Raw genomic sequence first — 24324 nt, forward strand, 5'->3', positions numbered from 1 at the left:
TCACTGCCATCCACAGAGGCAGAAATAATGTCTCTTTAGATAATTGATTATATTAGATATAGAGGTCTGGATCTGAAAATACAGTTTGTTTCAAAGTAATGTCAGCCACAGCTGCACTTCTGGCTGGTCTGCTGGAGTATGTGTTCACTGGAAGCCTTAGCTTACTAAGCACTCCAGGAGGAAGCATGATGAACCATTGAGGCTGCGCTGATTTCAATAGCATAAATCATTCTAGATAGATAGGTGGCTCTGGTGCAGGGTAGTCATTTTCAGTGCGAGAGTTTAAGACATATGATTGTTCTTGTGCTAACTTCCCTCCTCCACCACCTTATCCTCTTATGATTATGATCAATTATCCACTTATAATTAGAGCCTGGCAGTAACTCAGCTTAAGGGCTATGGCACTTTATATAATAGCCTGTAATAATGCTGTCACTCACATTTCATATAGTCCATACTTTCAGGCTCCAGCATCTGCTGAAATTAATACTCCAACTTCCCATGGAAATTTCATTTCATGTTTCAAGTTTTGATCTTTAACTGAAAGGTATTTAAAAGTTGACTCTAATATTGTACATAAAAACTTGTCATGTGTAATAAACAATGTTTTATTGAGCTGACAGGGTGAAAAGAAAAAAGATGTGATTAACTTCTAGTGAGAATATTGTGACTTTGTAGCAAGAAATAACAGTAGGTCATAATAGTGAAATGTGGTGAAAAAATATGACAATTTTGACATTCATATAACATATTACAATTTAATTGATGTATATAATTACAGCAGATGTCACTGAAAGCTGATACTCTTCATGAAAATATGCAAATTATGGAAATATTCCACCCACTGAAGGAAATATATGCAGTATGAAATTAGTCAACACTGTTAAAGTCTTTGTCTCTTCTTATCACCCTGTCTCTTTCTCTTTCTGTTTGACTCTTTCCCCGACCCCATTCAACTCCCGTTTGAGAAATAGAACAAAGCAAACTGTCTGAAGAGCCACTTCCTGTTGTGTACTTAAGATCCCTGTCATGTGATAGTGTCAGTTTAGGCGGGTGCGTGAGGCCAGTATGGGGAGGGAATATGGTGGCACTGCTGATCTTGCTGATGTGAACATGACCCCCCCACCACCACCACCACCCTGATTGTGTAAAGTGTCGACTCAGCCAGTGTGGCGTCAGAGCCCCCAAGCCCTGCACAACTCATGCACAATCACAACACGCACACATACACGTGCATGGTGGTCTGCAGCGCAAGCCTCAGATACATAGTGGACTTTATACATGATAATAGCTGACCTACACTCAATTTTTACATATGTAAATCTTTATAAGGTGAATTCTAAGTATATATAAGGTGAATTCAAACTCATATACTGTATGTTACAATGGATTTGGGGATTTACAAAGGGGTGAACAATCTGTTAATAAAATGGGGATAAACATAACTGTTATTACTTGTTCCATACTTGATTTTGAATGTCACTCTCACAGATGTTTGTATTTAAGTGAATCTAAAAGAACATTTTCACATTTTCCCCTTACGCTTTCACTTATAAACAGCTTGTGGGTTAGAAACCAGAAATTCACGTCTCTAAATATGTCAGGGATTTCATTTCTGTTGGTGGTTTGGCCCATGATGAGGCCTTAACTTAGCTACCTTTTAATCCACCATTACATTACCAGACAAACATATGCAGGTCTACCTTATGACACATACAGTCCATCTACATAGGCTACTGCAGTCAGCTTTGCTATAAATGCAAATGGTAACTGACTGTGGCTGAGAATTGAAAATGTTTTTACTTTACTAAAATGTTCCTTGTGTCTTTTCTCTTATCCCTCCCCACTTGCTGTCTCCCACCATCTCTCTCTTTCTTTTTCATTCTCAGGTGGATGATAATACATGAAGGCCGTGTTATAGAGAGCTCACTGTTATATGGCCTGAAAGTTGCTGATACACATAAAAACACAGGATGAAGAAGAGAAGCCAGTGAAATGAAGAACAGGAGTTTGGTGGATTAGCTACGCTGACACCCAGACAGAACTCCCCCGCTACTGACATAATGATGACCTGAAATTGAGGGAGAACTTCAACTTTATTCTGAGAAAGACATTTCAGTTTTACATTATAAGCTAGGCCTTCATTAGCCTAAAGAGTACATTTTGCTACATGCATCTAAGCAAATGTTAACGCTGGTGCCAGTTGCACACAGAGTTTCAGTCGTCAACTCACTGACAGTGCTAGATGAAGATGGATAGGTGGTGTGGTGCCCAGTAACTAGAGAGTGCTAAATGAGCTGCTGTGTTAGCAGCTGGATTTCTGGATGACTGAAGGCAGATAGCATTTTTACTGACCAACAAGGCACAACTAGACACCTCTAGATGTGCAACTGCAGATAGCAGTAGTTTCAAGTTTTTTTGAGCTTGTGAAAGGCCAGATTGACAGGGTAGTTAGTTTGTACCATGAATCCTAGAGACAGTGTGGAGGTGATGGAAACCCAGGCGGCAGGTCAGAAGGAGAAGCTGGTTGGAGACAAGGTTAACCCTGGAAATGAGATTGAGGGTGAGGATGACAAAATCCCTGGGACTTTTGACTGTAATGTCTGTGGACGCAGCTTCCCATTCCTCAGCTCTTTGTCGCAGCATATGAGACGCCACACAGGTGCCCGCCCTTACAAATGCCCCTACTGTGACCACAGGGCCTCTCAGAAAGGCAACCTGAAAGTTCACATCCGCAGCCATAAATTGGGCACGCTCTCGAGCCATCACTCCAACGAGGATGACGAAGGTGTCGCTGAGGAGGAGGAGATGAGTGTTTCAGAGGGTCTTGATGGAGGTACGAGTCCAACTAAGAGCAGCTCTGCCTGTAACCGGATGATCAACGGGGATAGTGGTGAGGAGAGTCGGAGGAAAGTGCCTGCAAGGAGCATGAAAAGAGAGAAGTCTATTACCGACCAGCGACCTTACTGTTGCCGTCTTTGCGGGTACGAGGCCCAGCGAGAAGACCAGCTCCTCAGCCACATTGAAAAGGTCCACATTACAGCGGACACAGAAGAGGAGACGGCTGTTAAGGAAGAGGCGGTGACCGAACCTGATGTCGTCCAACCCCAGAATGATGGGACCTTCCCCTGTGAGACCTGTGGTCAGGTTTTCACCCAAGCCTGGTTTCTTAAGTCACACATGAAGAAACATGCAGGGATCCTGGACCACTGCTGTCGCATTTGTGGACGACGGTTCCGCGAAGCTTGGTTTCTCAAATCTCACATGAAAACACACAACACCAAATCTAGATCACGGTCAAAAGCAGACTTAGCTGAGCATCCAGCCACCATCAACGATGTAGCACAGGATCCTGATATCGTTACTGGCTCTGTAACATCTATCTATCAAATGTGCTGTAAATGTGGGAACCTGTTTCACAACAAAGAGAGTCTGAGAGCCCATGACAAGGTCCATAGTCTCAGCTATGGAAAAAAATCCCAGAGCCAATGCAGACCCAGTGATGATGAGGACTCACCAGCTGCTAAGAGACGTTTTCTTGACTGCTTAAACCTCAAGCCTGTTGAGGAAAAGACCCTGGATGAGCAAGAGAAGATTCTGGGTCAAAGAATCCCAGAACTAGATCCAGTTTGCAGCTACCAGGCCTGGCAATTAGCCACTAAAGGAAGAGTTGTGGAGCCAGTGGAGCCTAGTTACAAGGCCTCCTATGGGGGAGGAAGTATGGGGGAGGAGGCCCTCGCTGGAGCTGCTGTGGTTTTTGAGAAGGAAAGCAGCCGTTATGTCCTGCAAGGTCAGGAGAAACGCAGCTCAGGCAGACGTAGCAGCTCTGGGTTGGGAAGCCATGCCTCTTCTGGAGACCGGACACCAGAGAGCCTCAGCGACTCAGAGTACCGGCCTTCATCTCGCCAAGACCGACGACGACCATCCCAGTCGCAGGCTTCGTCCAAATCCAACGAGTGCTTTGAGTGTGGGAAGGTATTTCGCAGTCGTCATCAGATGATCGTCCACCAGCGGGTCCACAGGAAGGATGGAGGCAGGGCATCTATGGGACACAAGGAAAGAACTGCAAGGGATGACCGATGGGGCTCCACCAGTGATCCAGAGTCAGGCTCCCCCAGCCGGCCGTGCACTCCGGGGTATGGAGACTCTCCACCAGCCTCCACCCTTGGAGATCAGGCCTCAGAGATGGGTACCGCAAATTCTGGAGAGCTTTCAGGTTAGTCAGTGGTCTCTGTCTTTTCATTGTACTTTGATTCAAAATGATCGTCTGTAATCAAAGGAACAAAGTAAGGATGCTAAAGAACTATCCTTAATATTGGTGGTTGGTAAATGTTTGTGATTCATTAATTGCAGCTTTTTTTAACTGTTTCATTCATTTCATCACACATACAGTATAAATGAAAAAGTAGGTTAAATAGAAGAAATTGATTATAGTATCGTGTCTTGGGACCCAGAATTGTTTTTTTTTCACCATTACTACTTTTGTCTTTTAGACACTGATTTAACTTTCTAGCATAAAACAGTAGGAAAATATAACTTACATACAAGTAAATGAATGCCATAAGCATAAGTACACAGTGGGATTTTTTTGTGGCAGAAATGACTGTAGCCCTTTTCAAGCCTCCCACTTTAGGCCTCTGGCTTTGTCACTCTGTAGTAAACATCTGTTGATGAAATGTGTGTAGGTCCAGTTTCCACTCGATGGAGTGGGAACTGGAGCCACCATGTGGCTGAATATCAAGATTACATCTGACTTCAGCTCTTTTATTGAGAGCTGTACACAACTATCAAATATGGTCAGTAAACTTTAACTGCCACTGAAAATGCTGTTTACAACAGTGCAATCATTTCGTATCACAGAGCAATAAAGCTAACAGTTATGTGAAACTTTGTGCCTTTCAGTGGCATGTCAGTAGAGCAGAGGGCATTTTTGGAATGCCTATCATTTTTTCACCTCCACAACCAATAAACACTGCAGAGCAAAAAAAAGAAGAAAGCCTACCCATGCAAGGGCAAACACCCATAATCACAGCTGAAATATGCTAAAGGAAGGATTCCTGTGTATGCAGCACTTGAGATCTCTGGCTTTTGTCTTTTAACTTTCAAACACACTGAAAACACTATTTGTACAGGTTAGGATAGTGGATAACTAAGAATTGAAGTGATTGTTTCCATCCCCCCCTGTTAGTACAGACATTCAAAAATAGCAGCAACATTTCTTCAGGCTTGATCGAGCTGTGTGCTATTTCAGGTCTTCCTGTCTCAGGAAACTCCCCTCACCCCCTTATCTGTGAATATGTTTTTTCGCTCTCCTTTGTCTGTCTCTTTGCCATGGAAATCTGTCTGTATGTTTACTTTTACTTTTCACTGATGTTGTTTATTGTATAACAACTGATTATTTGACTGGAGTAGAAACATAACACTCCTGTGCTGCAGCAGTTCAAGGTGTGGTTAGCTTCTTTTGTAATAGTAAATGTCCTGTGAAGAATTCAATCTCTCCAAAACCATGGACATCCTGCTGTCTGATGGCAGGAATTGCATTTGAGGTACAAGCTCTTTCTAGCTCAATTGTACGTAAAGGTACAGCATGTTATATATCAGATTCAAAACCCACAACACTTAAAGACATGGTAAAATGTGATAGAATCTGTTGTTGCATTTTTTATCAAATTCATTAGTAATTATGACAAAACCATCCAAGAATGATGTATTTAACAAAAGAATATTCTTGACAAGATATAAAGGCCTCTCTCGATCTGTCCATCCTTTTTCCTTTTACCTTTCTTCCCCATCCCTCTGACTCTCCTAATCTCTAAGGTTACCTCCTGTGACCACTGTCACTCATCCACTCTTCTTACCACTGAGCCAGCCAGCCAGGCTGCCTGATGTCTGAGGGATTGGTTATTTATAGAGTCACCTCCCGATGGAGAGGGATGCAGGCAATGGGGAAAGAGACACTCAGAGGACACTCTAGTCCCAAATACTCTGATGTCCCTTACAGCCATTTAGTTGCTTTTTGGGAATACAAATGAGAAGCTGCAGTGTACTGTCTACGCGCAGATACTGACATTGGCATAGGCTTTTTGACAAACCGGTTATATTGATGACAGTTTCCTCTGTGGTAATCAGAGAAATTCATCATTGCAGCTGTGCAAGTGTTTTGGTGACACAGATGGATATAATAGATCATAGTGTGTTTCTAATAATGTTTACGCCTCCTCTAAGAACTTAAGTATTACTGCAGTGACAGACTGTGGGCACTATGGCATGCTTTGTCCCAGTGGCCTAACTCATTCACTCTGATTCAGGATTGCACTGAAACTTTGGAAGGATAATAAGAATATTGTGTCTGATATTCAATTATGTACATCCATTACTACAACTCTGACTGGTCAGTAATCAATTAATATAAGACCAGTATCAGTCTTAGAAACAGGGCACATCAGCCTTACCACCCTGCCTGCTAAACTGCCCAGCCCTGGGGTTTCACCTTGGCAGAGTCTGAGCTGTGATTGTTGGTCAGTGTTGCCAACAGGAAGCAAAATGAAAAACAGATGGCAGGTTACTGGTGTTGTTGTAAAAATGGGGAGGGGTAGTGGAGAGTACAATAATGTAATATCTGATTCATTAGATCATAGCAGACTTTAGTACAGTGTTTGTGTGTGTAAGATGATGTGGCCTGGCTCTGATACTCATTACTATAATTCTTATTCATATTGTTTTTTTTCCTAATTCTGGAAATTGTACATTGTGGGAGACAAAGTTTTCCAGTTTTCCAGTAGAATTCACTAAACACATGACATATACCCCCCCTAGTGGAGAGTTTATGAAGCTACACATCAGGAACCACCACCATTGACTCAATACAATAAAGAAACGTGCAGTCCAATGCAATTCCAATACAACATAAAGTAAATAAACCAACCTTGTAAGTCTTAATACTCCATTTGTTTTAATGTGTCAAAAAGGTGTTTATTTAACTCTATGTTAATGTTTGATTTTATAGTTTGTGATTGTTTCACATCATCGGCACCACCGTGCATCCCAAAAGTTACCACAGATACCGACACAGTCTTAACTAAATGAATATGATAACAGAGTTGTAAAAGTATTATCTATGTCAGGGCTCACCCTCTTTGTCACTGAAAAAAGCAAGTTGTATTCAGATAAATTCTTGGAACATCTTACGATGTTGTGATGTTACAATTGTTGTCTATTTTTGTGTGTGTTTTGTTCAGTTTTCTTATAAGTAATAATGCTAGTAATGGCAGAAAAGGTTCTGTTCACATGTAAAATGAAAAGAGAGGATATGGGAACAAGGGCCAATACTGCAGCCTGGTGGCTGTTCACTAAAACTACATGAGGTTGCAACAATATGAATCTGGCACAGTGAACTGAGGTAATGAGCTCTGACTTATGGCTGGTGGTAGAGAAGAGTATAATCTAGACAATTCCCTTCACAGTCATTGACCTTTATGTTGTCACAACTCTTCCTTACAGATGAGAAGCCTTACATCTGCAGCCTGTGTGACTTTGTTGCCACAGACTCGCAGGCTTATCTGACTCATGTTCGTGTCCAACACCCGCCTGCCCCCGAAGATCGACCCAGCCCCATTCCAAGCCCCGGCTCCAGCTCGGACAGAGGCACCCCTAGTGGTTATCCCAAGCTGAAGAAAGCTCTACTGCAGGGGCTGAACAACTCAGCATCACCTTCGGCTTACCTTTCAGCTCGATCATCCCCACTCGATCCCAACATGACCCCTGTGGACCTGTGTGTGAGGGCTGAAGGCATCAGGGGGATAGGCTCCTTAACCTTGGACAGGAAGAGCCTCCCTAGTCACAAGTGCTCCTTTTGCTCCCACTCCACCCGCTACCCTGAGGTGCTCTGGATGCACCAGACTGTGGCTCACCGCATCAATAGCAGTAGCTCCAATCTGGCTCCTAAATGGGCCTTTAAAAACAACTCAAAGGGCTCCAGGGACAGCTTGTTATCCTCCAGGAGACGTACCGGTCCCCCACCAGTCCTGGAGGGAAAGGAGTGTCCACCACTGCCTCCACTGATGCGCACCCAACGTACCCGGCCCCCAACTTACTCCAGCGAGGTTCTAAAGAAGAGCAAGCCACCCAGTCACGCAGCCACACCATCATCATCCTCTACACCCTCCTCCTCGTTCTCCAGGGGTTCCTCATCCTCCTCAGGCTCCCAAGCTGGGAGAGTCCCCGCACGGCCGGGCAGCAGCGCCAGCAGCAACGCCAGACACAAGGAGGACCAGAGTCATCAGTCTCGCTTCAGACCCAAAGTGGATATTTACCCTCGGGGAAGCTCGCTGCCATCCTCAAGCCCCTTAGAGAAAAGCACTGGCGCCCTCTCACGTTCCTCAGCCCCGAGCCCCAGCTCTGCTACTGCTTCCAGGATGGCAGACCGCTACTTGATGCCTCAGGAGGGCCTCGGCTTCATGCTGTCCAGCAAACATGGCCTAGCAGAGTACAGCCGCGCTAGGGGCTCCCCTCATCAACTGCTTCCCAACTCCCACAGCCAGGGCCGGGCTAATGCAACCAGGCCCAGCACCATCACCCATAGCTCCACAGCAGGACACAACTATGGAGCCTCCCAGGCACATGGAGGCACTCCGCACACGTCCTCCTCCTCCTCCTCTTCTTCTTCTTTGCCTTCAGAGGCTCGTGGAGATGTAAAGCAGGAGCCAATCGCAGAGACGCCGGAGATGCCAAGTGACATTCTCAGCTTCCTCAAAAACTACAGCCCCCATGAGCTGGCTGCCCTCTACCATCGATGGGGTGTAGCCAATACTCTGCTGGATCCCACTGGTAAGCAGTCATTTGTCTGATTTGTATTATGTATTTAAGAAGATTTGGAGCAATGCAATGCAATGCAATGCAATGCAATGCTTTTTGTTAGTTAAAGTCCCGTGAAACACCTCATCATCAGCTCACATACAATATGCCCAGAGCGTCTTGGCCATGGTGAAAATGCCAAATGTCAAGAGTTGAAGAGGAATGTTTTCCACTGAGCATCTTGTTCCTGAGCTGCTATGAGTAGAACTGACTGGACTTGACAAGCTAAACCGGGAAAAGACACACACACAGTCACATGAGTAGATCCACACGTAATGTATGAGCCATATTCAATCAGGTACACATATTTATCCTCACTAACACACACAAACTCACTCTCTGTCTCTCTCTTTCTTTCTCACACACTAACTCGCCATCTGGCAGAAAGTGATTGACAGACACATATACTGCTCCATTCTGACAAGATTTTTGAATAATGAAGAGGAGATCCATTAAATCAGCACACACACGTTTGCTTGGTATGATAAAAGGCTGTATCTAGGGCAGCATGTGTGTCTGTGCATGTGTGTCCATATGTGCTCAGGTTTTTAGATGCAAAAGGAGTTTGGTGTGTGTGTGTGTGTGTGTGTGTGTGTGTGTGTGTGTGTGTGTGTGTGTGTGTGTGTGTGTGTGTGTGTGTGTGTGTGTGTGTTTTTTTTTTTTTTTTTACTGTGAAAGACGTGAGAGAACCTTTGCTACTCTCAGGTCTGCGAGGCATGCCTAGTCTCCAGCTCCACTCTCCCAGAAAGCTGTCACAAACTGTTTAGGTCACGGCTCTGCCTGACGAGAGACTCACACAGATGCGAATGGAGGGAGGCAAAACAGAGAGAGAGAGAGGGAACATAAGAGGCAAAGAGGGAGATGAGACAGAATAATTACCCCACCAGCTGCTTTGGAAATGGTCATTACCGAACATCCGTATTATTTGCCCATTTTCAGTTGTGTCTCTAAGGTCAAGTGGGGCTGTATGGAGCCAGGGGTCAAAGACAACAGCCCCAGAGCAGACACATGACATCGCTGTCACCCGTCCAGGCACATATCGTCACGATCCGCCTTAGCCCTTTGAGTCACATGCTATAAAGTGACCTTTTTTGAGCAACTGAGTCTTTCTCCCTTTTCTCTCTGTAATATGTGCACCAGCATGTGTGTGTGTGTGTGTGTATGTGTGTGTCTGCTTGTGTTTTCCGTCCAGCTCTGTCTTGTCTTTCATTAGTGCATCAGTGAGAAGGGCTGGCGGCCCAGAGTAGAAGTAGAGTATCCAGAGGCCAGCAGTCGGGCTGCCAGAGACACTCTCTGTCACCTCCTCCGCCTCCCTGTCCTCCTTGTCCTGCTGTGTCCCTCCAACACTCACCACTTTCCACACGCATACACAGACACACCAAAACATACACACAACCAGTGGGCACTGCCCAGGTATATGCCAGCCCTAATTCTTGGGGTGTTGATGTGTCTACTGCGGGTTTGAGCAGTAAGCGGGCCCCTCACCGAAATCCCCCCCCCTCCCCAAACCCCCGGGCCTGTTAACTGTCAGCAGGAGAGGTCACAGGAGTGCATATGTATGTGTGCATGAGAATGTGAGTGTGTGCGGTCACAGTGTCATCAAACAGACCCAACAATCTTCAAATACTTTTTCCTCCTGCTGCACTATGTTTACATTACATTTATTAAATAGCTATATAAATAATACAAATGTAAATGTCTGAAAAACAGTTCAGTCATCATGCAACAACAGGTTTCTTTAAGCTGAATGGCCTCTCTGTTTAGCCACTCAGCATGCATTTTGTCTGCTTTACCCAAACACAGTTGGGCTTCATGTCCCTTAACAATTAATTTCTTGGTGGCATTTTTCTTATGCTGCCTCATTATAGTTTCAGAACTCTCGTTAACTATGTTCAGTTGGAAATATGCTGCTTTTTGCCAGGGTTTCATTTTGGTTTTTAAATTGGTCTTAAAGTAAAATCCATGTAGCATTAAAACATCTTTAGAAAGTTTTAAATTTAATTTTGTTCACCTTCAAGTAATCGTGATTTGCGCTTTATAGGATGTATATAATGGAATTGGAACAAGAAGTGCAAGGTGTGTTCTCAAAGTGTAAAAAAACAAATACCAAATACCAAAAAAAAACCATTAGTCATGGTTTCTGTGAAGTGACACAATAATGTATGTACTGTGGGTTCGACATGATGAGTAGGAAAGTTAGACCTCTTCACCACCTCCATGAAGAAATTGACCAATAAAAAAATAATCCTGATCTTACATTTAGCCATGTGACAGGATTTATGAGCTTTGAAGTCATCAAAATTCAACAAGTTGCTTCTTTTTGCTATTTAAAGCCATTAATATGTAAAGGTGACTTGTGCTGCTGCATCACTCTGTGTGTGTGTGTGTGTGTGTGTGTGTGTGTGTAAATGAAGCCGGTGTGCCACAGCCCATGCCTCACTTGGACCAAACACACACACACACACACACACACACACACACACACACACACACACACATGTATAACTCCTGAAATGCATACACATGCAGACACACACACACACCTGACATGTGACACACGGGCAGCGGAGCGGGCACATCACAGCCGGGGCGTTTTAATTGCCTGTAATTTATGCGGTGTGTGTGTGCTGTGTGTGTCTGGCTGTCAGCCTCTGAGATGATGCTGTGTGACAGCTGCAGTCCAGCCCCTGGAGCTAGCCGCTCATAATGACACATTAGACATACTAATGATGCTTACGCGAGTCCACTACTGACGCTACCTACCTCCACCGCTCCAGCCAGGCTCTGTGCTTATGTACACCCACTCTCTTTCTGCCCATTACTGACCTTTACGTCTCCATTCAATCTCTGCAAACACTGCCATGTGAAAATGTCTTCTCCTTTGGAATAAACTGATACTGATGTCCATAAACTGATACTGATGCCCACCTCTGCCACCGCTCGTCATGGGAAGAGTCACATGTGGAATCTCACATGGGAATTCAAAGCACATGTGATTTTCGGACTCATTGGCCTGTGTAACTGAACATGTATCTTTTTTTATTTATTTATTTTACTTTCTCTTCATTCTAAAGTTTTTAGAGTTTCAAGCTACAAATTTAAATTTAAAGTATAAGTGTATAAGTATATAAGTGTGTTTCACCTTTCTTCAAGGGACTGGCATTGTGGAAAAGTCAAAATTGCTAACAGCACAAAACATCGGATCAGGACCACATTTGGAAAAAACAAAAAAAAAAAAAACATGGAGGTGTCGCAAGAGAGGCATACTTTTTGTGTTTTTAACTCACCAGTGTTGTAAAAGTCTGGAAGAATTAGATCCATGTGATTTTTGGACCTCCTTTAAATAAAGACTTGTTGATTTAAACTGAGGAAGCAGTAGAACTATCCTCAACACAGCTGAATCTGCCCACAGTTCTTCCCATACTCTTCATTTATATGTTCTCCATATGAAAAACTTCAAATGAACCAATGATTCCTTGTAGATTTTGCTTCTTTTTTCTTTTGTGCTCTGTTTAATTGTGTGTTCCTCTCCTTTTCTGTGTGTGTGTGTGCGTGCGTGTGCATGTGTGTGTGTGTGTTGGATCAGGGATGCTGAGGTCCCTCATGCGACAGGGGCAGTATTTCTGTCACGAGTGTGGGAAGAGTTTCAGTCAGCCCAGCCACCTGCGCACTCATATGAGATCCCATACAGGTAAATACAGCCAACATCTACATCAAAACACACTCAGAGGAATACAGATCACACACGTACACATACAGTTCATGTAGTGGCCAGACAAAACAATAGACAAACCACAATACTATTTCTAATTCAATACTATCACGAATACTGTCGGTATGCGTCACCTTTTAACCCTTGAGTGTTGCTGAAATTACATGGTCATTGTTTGGGGTCACACACACATTTATTTGATATTTGCAGTAAATAAAAGAAGTTTTGTGTAAAGTGTAAAATTATTTCAAATGGAAAACAGAATGACCTCATCAAGGAGCAGCAGCACTGACATTAAGTGACCTGTACAGCACGTGAGAGAGGTCTTAAACCTGTCGAACGACCTCACCCCACCTCTTGCTCTTCATGTATTGTTAGACGTTCCCATTTTTCTGGCCACTCCTTCAACAGTCACTCGTTCCTGTGCCACCTGTATGCGCACCTCGCCACCTTCGCAGCTATTTATCCACCCAGAAACGCTCACATGAGATATAGTGATTATATGCACGGGTGGGGGATTCACGCTCTCGACAATATCTCATCGTCTGACTCTCCATACGTCGGCTACGTCCCTGCATTCTCCGAAATAAATCAAAACAGATCTTTTTGTTCAGTTGAGTGTGACAGCCAGTCTGTGAGTCCTTCCCCGCCCTGGGCCGGGCAGCTGTCTCTATTTTTTAAACTGAAACATGATTTGCTCCAGATACTGACCTGTGACAAATTGTATACATTATTAATCACATGTCAATTAGAGAGATGGAATTGTGCATTCTAATGAAGCAGAACAGCATTTGTCCATGCCAGCCTCATGAATCCATTTGCATGTGTCCCGATGCCATTCACCAAACAGCTTGATTTAGACGTCCTGCCTTTTCCTCTACTTTCTCCTTTTCCCCCTCTACTTTTCATTTCTTGCGGCCCCTTTCCTTTCCTTTTTCTCCTTTCTTCGCTTTTCTTTTTTATTCCCTTTCTTTTCTTTTATTCTTTGCTGTCATCTCACTCTTTTCTCCCGTCCCACTCTTCTTCGTTTTCCCCTCATTTCACTTTTTCTCCTGCTCTCTTCCTCTCCCCTCTTGTTTCCTCTCACCTTTTATCCTCTCCTCTCCTTTCCTTGGCTGCCTGCTTCCATCCCTCCACACCTCTCCCCTCTTCCTCCTCCTCCTCCTCCTCTCCTCTCCCCTCCCATCTCCTGTCCTGTCATGTCCATCAGGCGGGCCGGCAGTGATCACAGTAGACAGTGAGTTAAGTAGCTTCTTTATAGAGAGTGTGAATGATATGTGGCACAGCCAGTGATTCTAAGTGACAGAGGCCAAATGGTAAGTGATGCAGTGCTCAGCTTCCCCCAAGCCCTACTGTAAACACACACACACACACACACTACATTAACACACACACACCCTTGCATAGGCTCTGTAAACACTTGCCGAGGCTGTAATTAATGTTGTCACCAGCGGTTGTCTTCAGCATGAACGTGCACACGCAGAAAAGGCCAGCCACCCCGAGGCCTCCATTAACATGCGTCATATTAAATCACTGACTTGCCTCCACCAGGTTCCATCACCATCATCACCACCATCATCACCATCATCACCATCATCATCACTGCCAGCCCCCCTCTATTAGCAAGGGTGCTGGTGGCAAACACTACTCTTTGCGGATGGTGGTGGAAGAGAAAAAAAAAAAAAATTATTGTGTGGATCTGGTAGAGCTTTTAACCGAATGCCCCCCCCCCCCCCCNTAACGGACTCCACAGAGGTACTGACGCTCACACCACCGCTTCTGAAGCTCCCAAACAAGTATGTGGCACGATGGCTAATCACTGGGCTCCCCCCATCGCTTCTGCATGATTCTTATTATGACTGTCTCACCTCTGCATGTGCGTGTCTGTGTCAGTCCTGCACACCCCATCTTGTTGTGAATGTGTTTTTTTTTTTTTTTTTTCCATTTGTAACAGTCACATGTGGCACCCTCTGCACCTGGCATTAACACCTTGCATCCTCACATCTGAGTTTTTTTGTGTTTGTTTTGTTGTTGCTGGATCACACCTGACATCAGCATGTGTATCCGCTCCACATATCACAGTTGTGTCATTGAAAAGCTTCAGTCTTCGTTTCATTTTTGGTGACTTTTATGTTTTAATGACACTTGACAGATTAATGGTTCTTTTATTAATGGATAAATGGCAACCTGACATTTTTAAACCTCACTGGATGAAGTCAGAAGCACATATTGTTTTTTTTTTCTGTACTTCTTTAGCTGCTAATTTTTCACTTAACACTGACAACACTGTTGTGCCAAATTGCAGATTCTTGCAATACACGATTTCTTCCCTTCTTTGTGTTATAAATACAGTTTGGTTTGTCTTTGTGTGCACTAAATTTACTCCTATGAATTTACGAATGGCTCTATAGTACATTTTGGGTGCCTTCAACCATCGTCTTTGCTTCATTATGTAAATAACATAACAGCAATTATCATAAAAACTTTGTAAAAACAGTTTATGAAAGCTCTTTAAAATGTTAAGCAATCAATCAATCAATTCACCTGAATGACCCCAAGTGGTAGAATTTGATTCCAGTGCAGTATCCAGCTATAGTCCCATCATCACTGCACAAAAATCAGTATCTCATCAGATATCAAACAACAAATATCCCAGATACACACAACACAGGCGTTCTGTTCTGACTGCCAGGAGTCTCGTCTGAGCTTTTGTTGGTAAAAATCCCTCATATCTTGCACAGGAAGTGATAGGTTTCTCTTTCTGGCTTTTTTGGAGTGCACATCAGAAGAACTTCACGCTGGTAGTTAGTATGAGGAGTGATCATACATGCAAACATCTGCGACTGCAGTCAAAATATCCACCCGTCTGTTGTTGGCTGTGATTCACTTCCTGCATCACTTCACTGAAACACAGGTGAAAAAAAAAAAAATGTCCAAGACAGGTGACACCTTCACATGTGGTCACTGTGTTTCAGCTGGAAGTGTTCGCATGTGGGGTAAAGATATGTAGTTCAACGCACGGAGGAGCTCCACCTAGAAGAACTCTAACTTCCTCACCAACAGACCTCTTAGGAGGTGAAGTGCAAAAACACCACGACAGACATAGTGACTAAAGCTAAAATCATTAGTTGATTGATTTGTTGATTAGTAGAAGGACAGAAATTGGCAACTATTTTAACTATTTCAAGCAGAAATTCTACAAATCCAGCTCATCGAGTGTGAGGATGTGCTTCTTTTCTTTCTTTTATGATAGCAAATTGAATATCTGTGGATTGTCGGATGGACAAATAAAAGTCTTCTTAGCTCCTTTAATGACTTTCAGAGTTTTCAGAGTCAGTGACGGAGACAAGCATTGGGGTAGAGAGAGCAGAGGAGTAAATCTGTTCTGCTTTGACATTCGGAGAGAGCTGGGTTCTACACACTACGCCTCCATCTTAATTAATCACACACATCACACACAGACACACACACATACATCCGCATGGACTCAAGATTTACCGCACACTATGAATGATGGGAGCAGGCGCGGCAGAGGGGTCCAATTAGATGTAGTGTTGACGCTGCTTTACGGTGACGATAACCTTTAGCATAATGTAGTGCACCGGTCCCGTCAGCGATGTTTCCTCGCAGGACGATGTCGTGGAGGTTCTCGCTTTCCTCTCACGTCTCACCCTCGCTGTCTTTCCAGCTGTTTCTTTTTTTTTTTTTTTGATTTTTGTGTGATTAATTATATCTTTTTTTTTGTTTTTATCTCCCTCTTTCCCCCCCCAGCTCCCCCCCCCCCTCCATTTCCTTTTCTCTGTTGTGTTTCTGATGATGTATGATAACAGCTATATTTCCCTTTTTCTTCTTCAGGGAGAGGGGTGCGGGAGGGGCACGGGGAGTCATTTGTTTTCCCGCTTTGATATTCCTCCATTTATCAAAATGATAATTAGGTGCAATTAAATGGCAATCTCATTTGTTTTGTTCAGGTGTTTGTTGCTTATTTTTTTATTATTTTATTTATTTATTTATTTATTTTGCCGAGGTGTCGTTGCCATTGTAGGTCAGTCTAATTAGAAAAGAGTATAGGGTGTATGAGTGTGTGTGTGTGTGTGTGTGTGTGTGTGTGTGTGGGTGTGTGTGTGTGTGTGTGTGTGTGTGTGTGTGTGGGTGTGGGTGTTGGGGGTGGGAGTTGGGGGCTGTTTGATTGAGAGAAATGCACAGAGAGAAAAGTAGGACTGCTCAGACAGGGGATGTGTGGCGCTTCTCTCCAGATGGCAGGAAACAGAAAAGGAAGAGTTTGTCCATCTGGGTCAGGATACGGAAGCAAAGTTAACTTTTTAAGTTAAATTAGGTGTAAAAAATGAAATGTGAACATTGGTCTTGACCTGCATAATGTTTCCCTACTTCTACTTAAATGCCATCATGTGTCTTGGTTTATGTTTGTCTGTGTTTGCTTCTTTTTTTTTTTTTGTTCCCACTGCAGCGAGTCTACATCGTTGTGTCTTGTTAAATCCTCTGTATATTCACAATTGCTTAAAATGTCTTGTCCTCTCCAAATCCTGTGGCCTCTACCTGACCTATCAACCTTTTGTGTGTGTGTGTGTGTTCCTCAGGGGAGAGGCCATTCTGCTGCCAGCTCTGCCCATACCGAGCCTCTCAGAAAGGGAACCTAAAGACGCACGTCCAGAGTGTCCACCATATGCCTTTTGACAACAGCCAGTACCCAGACACAAGGAGCTTGTCACTGAGCCAGGAGGAGCGAGGAGCGCTGGCTGCCAAACAACCACCAACACCACAACAACAATAACAGTCAACCCTCTGATAGACCAGGATCTGGACTCGGGACCAGGCTAGTCAGGGAATCACACAACCGGACAACACCATCAGCATCACCATAAAATCATAGGACTGGAAGCAGGACCCAAGACTCATGACTGACTTTTTGAGCCTCTCCTCTCCATCCATCATCCTTTAATGACCTTAGAAGAATTTTCTACAATGAAGGTTCTTGTAGTTTTTGGAAGCTTTTTTTTTAATTATTATTATTGTAAAGAAGCTAGTTAAAGCTGTGCTAGGCAATTGTAAAATCACAGAATAGAGCCACAGAAGAAGAGTGTCTTGTCTCCCAATGGAAAGAATTCTGCAGTTTGAAGTTCAGGTGTCAGGTGTGCACACAGGCGGAAACTTTACTCCACACAGAAGAAATGAAGAGTGAAAGTGTGAGCAGGAAAGCAGCTTCTTCTGTTTTTTTTTTGTTTTTTTTTTAAGTGTGAAGTTTGGCAAAAATGAGGAAGCTGTGTGTAGTTTACATCACCTTAATTCATATTTGAATATAGTGGCCCTCAGAATTGATAGAGTTACCTCTTGCTGCCATTTTGGAGGTACCAGCGCGTAAAGTTGCTTGGTGCAGCTTTACAAGAAAAGCTAAATTATTATGCGAAGAAGAGGAAAAACTGAACTTGAATACAACTGCGTTTTAATCGCGGACTGTGGCACTGCATGGCTGCTGTGGTTGGCCCCCTCTCCCATTACTTTTTTAGCTTTATTGTATGGATTTGTGCATTCCTCAGGACACCATTCATCTAAGAGATGGCATGAGAGAGGAGACGATGCTCTGCCCTTCATCAGCAGTCAACTGACACGTTGCAAGTTCGTCTCCTCTGGGCTCTAAGTCGTGAAGATGAAGACTTTGCATCTGCGTGTGTGAGTGTGTCTGCGTGCACAAGTGTGTTAAACTCACTTCCCTCCACTCCAGAGTGCAGTGACCACTCTGAGGCTGTGCAGCTGATGATTAGAAGGAGAGAGAGAGAGTAGTGGAGAGAGGTAGGATTAAAGAGAGAGCGAGAGAGAGAAAGAGAGAGAATGCTAATGGGGGTGTCTGCTTTAGTGCTCATTAAAAAGAGTGTGCGTTTTTAATAGCCAATATAAATGAGCGTACCATTTTTATGGTCATTCAATTATTGTCCATTTAAGAGGAAGGGAGGGAAGTGGAGGCAGTTTTCCTCCATAACTCCATCATATTAGGGAGTGTTTCCCACACCGACACTTCTGACTTTGAATTAGACTCCAAGCAGTGGGAGTGGCAGGAAGACGTTAGTGGATTGCACAGACTTAACTCCAACTTATGTACATGCAAAGGAGAATGTGGTACTGCTAGTGTTAGCTAAAAAGATGCAGCTTAATATTTCTCATTGCTAAAAGGCAACTCTGACTTTTTGGCCTGTCGACCTCCTTAAAATATATGTGATTAAATCTTGGCTACCAAAATCTTTATGGTAGAGAGCCTGTCATCAGCACACGATACCTTAACACAACGCTTCCCAACCTAAGGGTCTGGACCCGTAACAGGGTCGCAATGTAATCCGAGGGGGTCACAAGATAGGTGAAAATCAAAAATGTACATTCTACACAAAATTAGGTTTATTTTTTCTGAATTTTCTATTCCTCTTTCTTGTAAAATAGTAGAAATCATCTAAAAAATTAAGCAATTTGAGAAGGGGAAAATCTGAGCCAGACTCGCTGTTCCTCCGTTTCCAATCTTTCTGTTAAGCTAAGCTAATTGGCTGCTAGCTGTAGCCTCATATTTAGCCGTGAGAGTGGTATTGTTCTTTTCATCTAACTTTTGGGAAGAAAGGAAATATTTCCAAAAATGTCCAACTATTGCTTTAAAATTGGCAAGTTTGCTCAACAAATTAACACGGAGTATAATCCAACATGTATGCTGTGTATTAGCGAGCACAGAACAAACAACCAGAGATACAGAACTGTTTTTGTCACCAAAACGTTTTTTTGCAGACTAATGAGCCAAACTACCATGGCACGAGTCAAATTTGTTGAATTGTGTCGTGAAGATTTTGCATTGTAGAAGGACAGAGTGAGGAGGCCAGAGAGAGAGAAGGGGAGAGATAGAGAGAAAGAGAGATAGAGAGAGAGAGAGAGAGAAGCCAGAGGTCGGGGGGTCAGGCTTCCAGAGAGTTCAGGGATGAATACACAAGGTGCAAAACGCTTTGAAGCCTATTGGAACTGTAGAGCCGTCACAGCCTTAACCCAGGTGTGAGTGAGAGTGTACATTAATGCATGTGTATGTGCATTCTTTTCAAACCTCTCCATACTGTATAAGAGGTTCACTAACTTCTGTGTACTCCAGCCTCCCTCTAGATGCTTTGTATACTAGCCTACCTCCTCTGTGATGAAAGCCTGTCTTAAGTTTGTTGGCTGGTATAAAGGTATCAACTGTTCTTTGCAAGGATGAACAGTTTTTTTTGGGATTTTTTTTTTTCCTTTTGTGCCCTGTGCTTAGTTTTCTCCCCTCAGCGGTCTCCAAGATTGAATAAGCCATGCCTTGACACGCTGGGGAAAAGAAGAAGATAAGAAAGTAGCTCCAACTTAAAGAGCAGGAGTCACACTGTTGACTTTTTGATCGCAAATAATCCAAATTCACACCAGTTAAAGATCGCGGAGCAGACAGAGTACTGTACTTCCCATCTATTTTGAGACCTCAGTAGTTTTTACATGATGATGAAATGGTTGCAAGACCGGCGGGGTTGTTTAAAAAAATGCATACAATATTGTGTGCTTGAATATGCCTAATAATACACACGTGTGTATGTTGAAGGTGTGGGTAGTGAAAATACTTGAAACGGATACTCTAGCCTTCGAGGTAGTGTAGTACTAATACCAATGTACAGAATTCCCTTTAAGATTAACTCCTCAGTTATGAATTTGTACTCCGAAGTGTGACTTAGAAAAACTACGAAGCAGGAGTGAGTGTATGTAATATAAACTGTATATCTGTAATCCACTTTTACCAAACCCTTTATATACAGCAGTAGAAACCAAATGGCATTACTAGTGCACTTAGACTAGGTTACTGCTTTAACTGTTCTCATTTTGTCCAATTCTAGTTAAGGTTTCTTTGAGAATGTCTCTTTAATGGTGCCGGCTAACACACTTCAATGTCATTTCTGTTTTAGAGGCTTTTTTTTTTTCTTTTTTTTTTTCTTAGGGTGAGTCCGTAGATTTTAATGACATGATTTGTTCTGTGACGGCTGTGTGGCACAGCTTTTTAGCTACGTTTCCTCATGGACAGTTTGATAATACTAGGTGCAGCAGTGCTTATTTTTTCATAAAGATGTAAGAGTGTGTTTTTAGTCTCTCTTTGCTAAACTGTAGGATTTGTTCAGTAGCTAGTCATGGCTGCCCTCCCAGAGGGGCTGGCAGGTGTTGTTCTTTCTCTTTGGTTGGGTTTTTATCATGCCTCTTAAGTTGTATTATTTGTTGTCCGTATTGCTTTTTTTATTTGTTATGAACTTCATGATTAATTTACCTTAGAAGACATTATTATTCCAAATGTATTTGGTTGATATCTGTATTTATTATCACTTCAAAAAGGATGAGAGGACAGAGGCAGACAGGAGCATTTGTTTTAATTTGATTTTTCTGGGTTGTTTTTGTTTTATACCATGTCGTTTTCAAGCCAGCAAGCCGATGTGAAAGCTCTACCTCGTCTGAGCCATTCTCAGTTCTGTTACACTTTTGTACATCATTTCAAAAAGATGTAATGTCATGTCCACAATAAAGACACACAAAATGGCACCTGTTGGCAGCGTTTCATCTGGTTTCGCTTGTTTTTGCCGCTGTGACTGAACACGTCCAAGTATAGATGAAAAAGCTTCACAGATTCACAGTTTTCACATTTTATTTTTCCCTTTTACTCACACTACTGGTGTGAAATTTACAAAGAGCCACGCAGTGCACTGTCTGTGGATATTGACAGGATTAAAAACTGAACATATTTTGTATTCCTTCGTGTCTCTCACACACGGCTTATTCTTGGCCGGGATGCTCGTGGTCATCAGATGTTACTGTCAGCACTGTGACCACAAGCTGTCCTTGAATATCAACCTTAAGTATTGAACAGGGTCAGTCAGTCTACGTTCCCTGCCTCACTGCACCTACAGGACATAAAAACCCTGTAAAACATATGGTGAGATTTTATTTTCTTACAATTTAGGACTTGTCATTTTACTACTATGTAGGCATATGATTTGCATTGTCACCTTGCAACAGAAAGATTCTCTGTTCAAAACTCATTGGGGCCCTTAAGTGTGAAGTTCATATGTTGTCCCCATGTTTGTCTGGGTGAGTGCTCCTGGGTGAGTGCTCCGGTTATCTCAGACAGTCCAAATGCAGGTCAGGTGAACTGGAAGCTCTAAAAGTTACAAGATTCAGATCTGACTCAAGAGTGAGGCTCCATGGCATGGACTACAAATATGCATTATACAAAATATTAGCAGGAATGAAGTTCATCATTCAGTTACTTTAACAAAGATAGAATATTCTTCAAGAACAAAGTGAATTCACATACTGTATAACTTTTGGCCCTGACTGTTATTACATGATTGATGGAAATGCGATCTCTCATCTCCCAGACCATTGTCATTGTAAAGGTTGCTGGTCCATATCTTTGAGTAACACCGCGCGGGGATTCTGGTGTCGCTGACCTTGAAGTTACAAAAAGCCTGTCCGTAATTTTGATACAATAAGTACCTTTCTAGTTTAAACTGCTGTTTAAGTTCAACATAAGGATCACACACTGTCATACCTTTGAGCTTGCTTTGCCACCTGTGTATGAACTGATCTTTTTCTGTACAAGTTTCAAGGTGGAACTAGCTATCAGATCAGGAGGGGCCCCTCTCTATCTTCAAGAATCTCTTGAAGACTCTTCTAAGAGCACCTCCTCTCCTAACACCTCTAACACCCTAACTTGCCAAACCAGCACTTACTATGCACTTTCGGTGCACTTCTTTACTTGATCTCCTTGCTCTTATTAAATACATGTAGTACTCAGTACTTACTCCAAGGTCTCCTACTGCCCTGGAGCTTTAGTGATGTCCCTCACTTGTAAGTCGCTTTGGATAAAAGCTTCTGCCAAATAACTAAATGTAGTATCTGCTCAACCTGCAAGATCCATGGTGCCATCTATTCAACAGTTATACAAGTCAATAGTCATACATAACTTGATTGCGTTTCTTCCCATCTCCTCATAGATCATATATCGTTTTTTATTGTTTTTTTTTTAACCTGACACTTCACATCCAGGCAACATAACTGGTGTGACAAACATATCCATTTTTCAGGATGTTTCACTGCCTTTAAACGACTAAAGGCATCATCTTAGTGGGATGGATGAATACTGTAGGCGCTACCCTTTAGTGCTGCTAACATACCCGCTTTTCTCTAGTTAATGTAGGTGGTCAAGTCTACCACTTCATTCCAAAATAAATAAACAAATAAAAACTACTGTAATGTAATTGCAAAACTTACTGTAAATTGTCCCACACATGCTCTTATGTGATTAAAACTCTACCACACTAACCCGCTTCTCGAATACAGTCTGGTATTTCTAATAGCCCCTTCTGACTCTGACTGAGCTCCACACGTAATCGCCATTGCCTGCAGAAGAAAAGTGAGAGTGGTCATGATTTATGAAGATGTGAAAACAGATCAGACCTACGCCATACTGCAAGCTGTTCCCTTTCATAGCATGTGACACATTTGATGGATAGTGACTTTGATGTTCGCCCGGGCCCGTTGGCACCTTGATGTCCATGTGTGGCCGTGTGGTTGAAGTCGAGCTGCCAAGCAACTGTGATGAGAAACCCTCACCCTTCAACTACGAGGGACCACCTAGGGATTCGTTGCTACTTTGCCAGTCTCTTTCATGTTCGGTGTCTACGTGCACCATCTGTCTGTCTGTTTGAGTGACGGCTGAATGACGGGTTCCCTCTGAGAACATGGCACATAACGTTAATGCCAGGCAGGCCTGCGGGCTGAGAAAAGACTGCAGCTGCCCGTCACTCTACTCAACCTCATCAGTCACTCTGAAGGCAGACGTGACGGCCCTGAGCTCCCCGAAAAACCTGTTCGCTGACATCTCTTCTTTCTGTCACATAGCAGACAGAAGCTGACTGACTGACTGAATGACTGACTGAGGTGGAAAATACGCCGAACGTCAGGCTGACTCAAATTTGATGGATAGGTGTGTTGGAGAACAGAGTATAATGTGATTTTTTTATTTCCCGCTGTAAAAGAAAGCTGCTGTTGTTCTCTTTAGAAGTCTTTGCTTTTACAGAGGTGTAACCACAGGGGTATCAACACATTACTTTTTCCTATTGCACAGAGAATGTACAAGGTCTTTTTTTTTTTTTACCTTTGCAAACGCATGCTTATAGCTTATCTTGGACTGCATGAGATTGGATTGGATTTGGTAGCTGATTTGTGACCATTCAGATGGCCCAACTTTAAAAGGATAATAGACTGTATTTCACTAACTGAGTGGGAAAGACTAAAATGACTTTTAGACTAAAGGCTAAAGGCTGCATGATGTTTCAAAAAACATGTTTTCTGGGTCGTCAAGCAGTGTAGAAACCTCCCCTCCACCACACCTTTTTATGCCTCTGCCAGTGACAGCCATTGCCGGAGGCATTATGTTGTCAGGTTGATCGTCTGTCCACCACTGCCATTCTGTAGATACGATATCTCAGTAACACCGCCAGGGACTTTCTTTAAATTTGAATCAAATGTTCACTGGGGCTCATGGATGAGCTGATTAGAGTTGTGGTGGTTAGAGGTCAAAGGTCAAGGTCTCTGCAACCTTTTAGGAATTCATACACTGATTATGACAAAACGCACTTCAAGTCTGGACGGATATGGATGTCAACTGCAACTTGACTGGTTGGCAGAGGAAAACAAATGTGACGCAGTAATTATAG

General features: G+C 43.1%; 1 protein-coding gene across 1 annotated transcript; it reads left to right on the forward strand.

Moving 5' to 3' along the window:
* The first annotated feature begins 2463 nt into the window (after positions 1-2463).
* znf516 (zinc finger protein 516) lies at positions 2464-17853 on the forward strand. Its single transcript, XM_022753587.1, has 4 exons — positions 2464-4216; positions 7501-8826; positions 12440-12544; positions 17164-17853. The coding sequence occupies exons 1-4, from the start codon at positions 2464-2466 to the stop codon at positions 17355-17357; spliced, it is 3378 nt and encodes a 1125-aa protein (XP_022609308.1). The 3' UTR covers positions 17358-17853.
* Positions 17854-24324: the final 6471 nt, after the last annotated feature.

Source organism: Seriola dumerili, unplaced genomic scaffold (assembly GCF_002260705.1).
Source record: "Seriola dumerili isolate Sdu_G_001 unplaced genomic scaffold, Sdu_1.0 BDQW01000191.1, whole genome shotgun sequence".
Taxonomy (NCBI): Eukaryota; Metazoa; Chordata; class Actinopteri; order Carangiformes; family Carangidae; genus Seriola; species Seriola dumerili.

Bases quoted from the DNA above. Each gene is read 5' to 3' on its own strand.
- znf516 (XM_022753587.1), top strand. From the start codon at position 2,464: ATGAATCCTAGAGACAGTGTGGAGGTGATGGAAACCCAGGCGGCAGGT. The intron at 8,827-12,439 runs GTAAGCAGTCAT...GTGTTGGATCAG, and splicing joins TACTCTGCTGGATCCCACTG to GGATGCTGAGGTCCCTCATG. The intron at 12,545-17,163 runs GTAAATACAGCC...TGTGTTCCTCAG, and splicing joins TCATATGAGATCCCATACAG to GGGAGAGGCCATTCTGCTGC.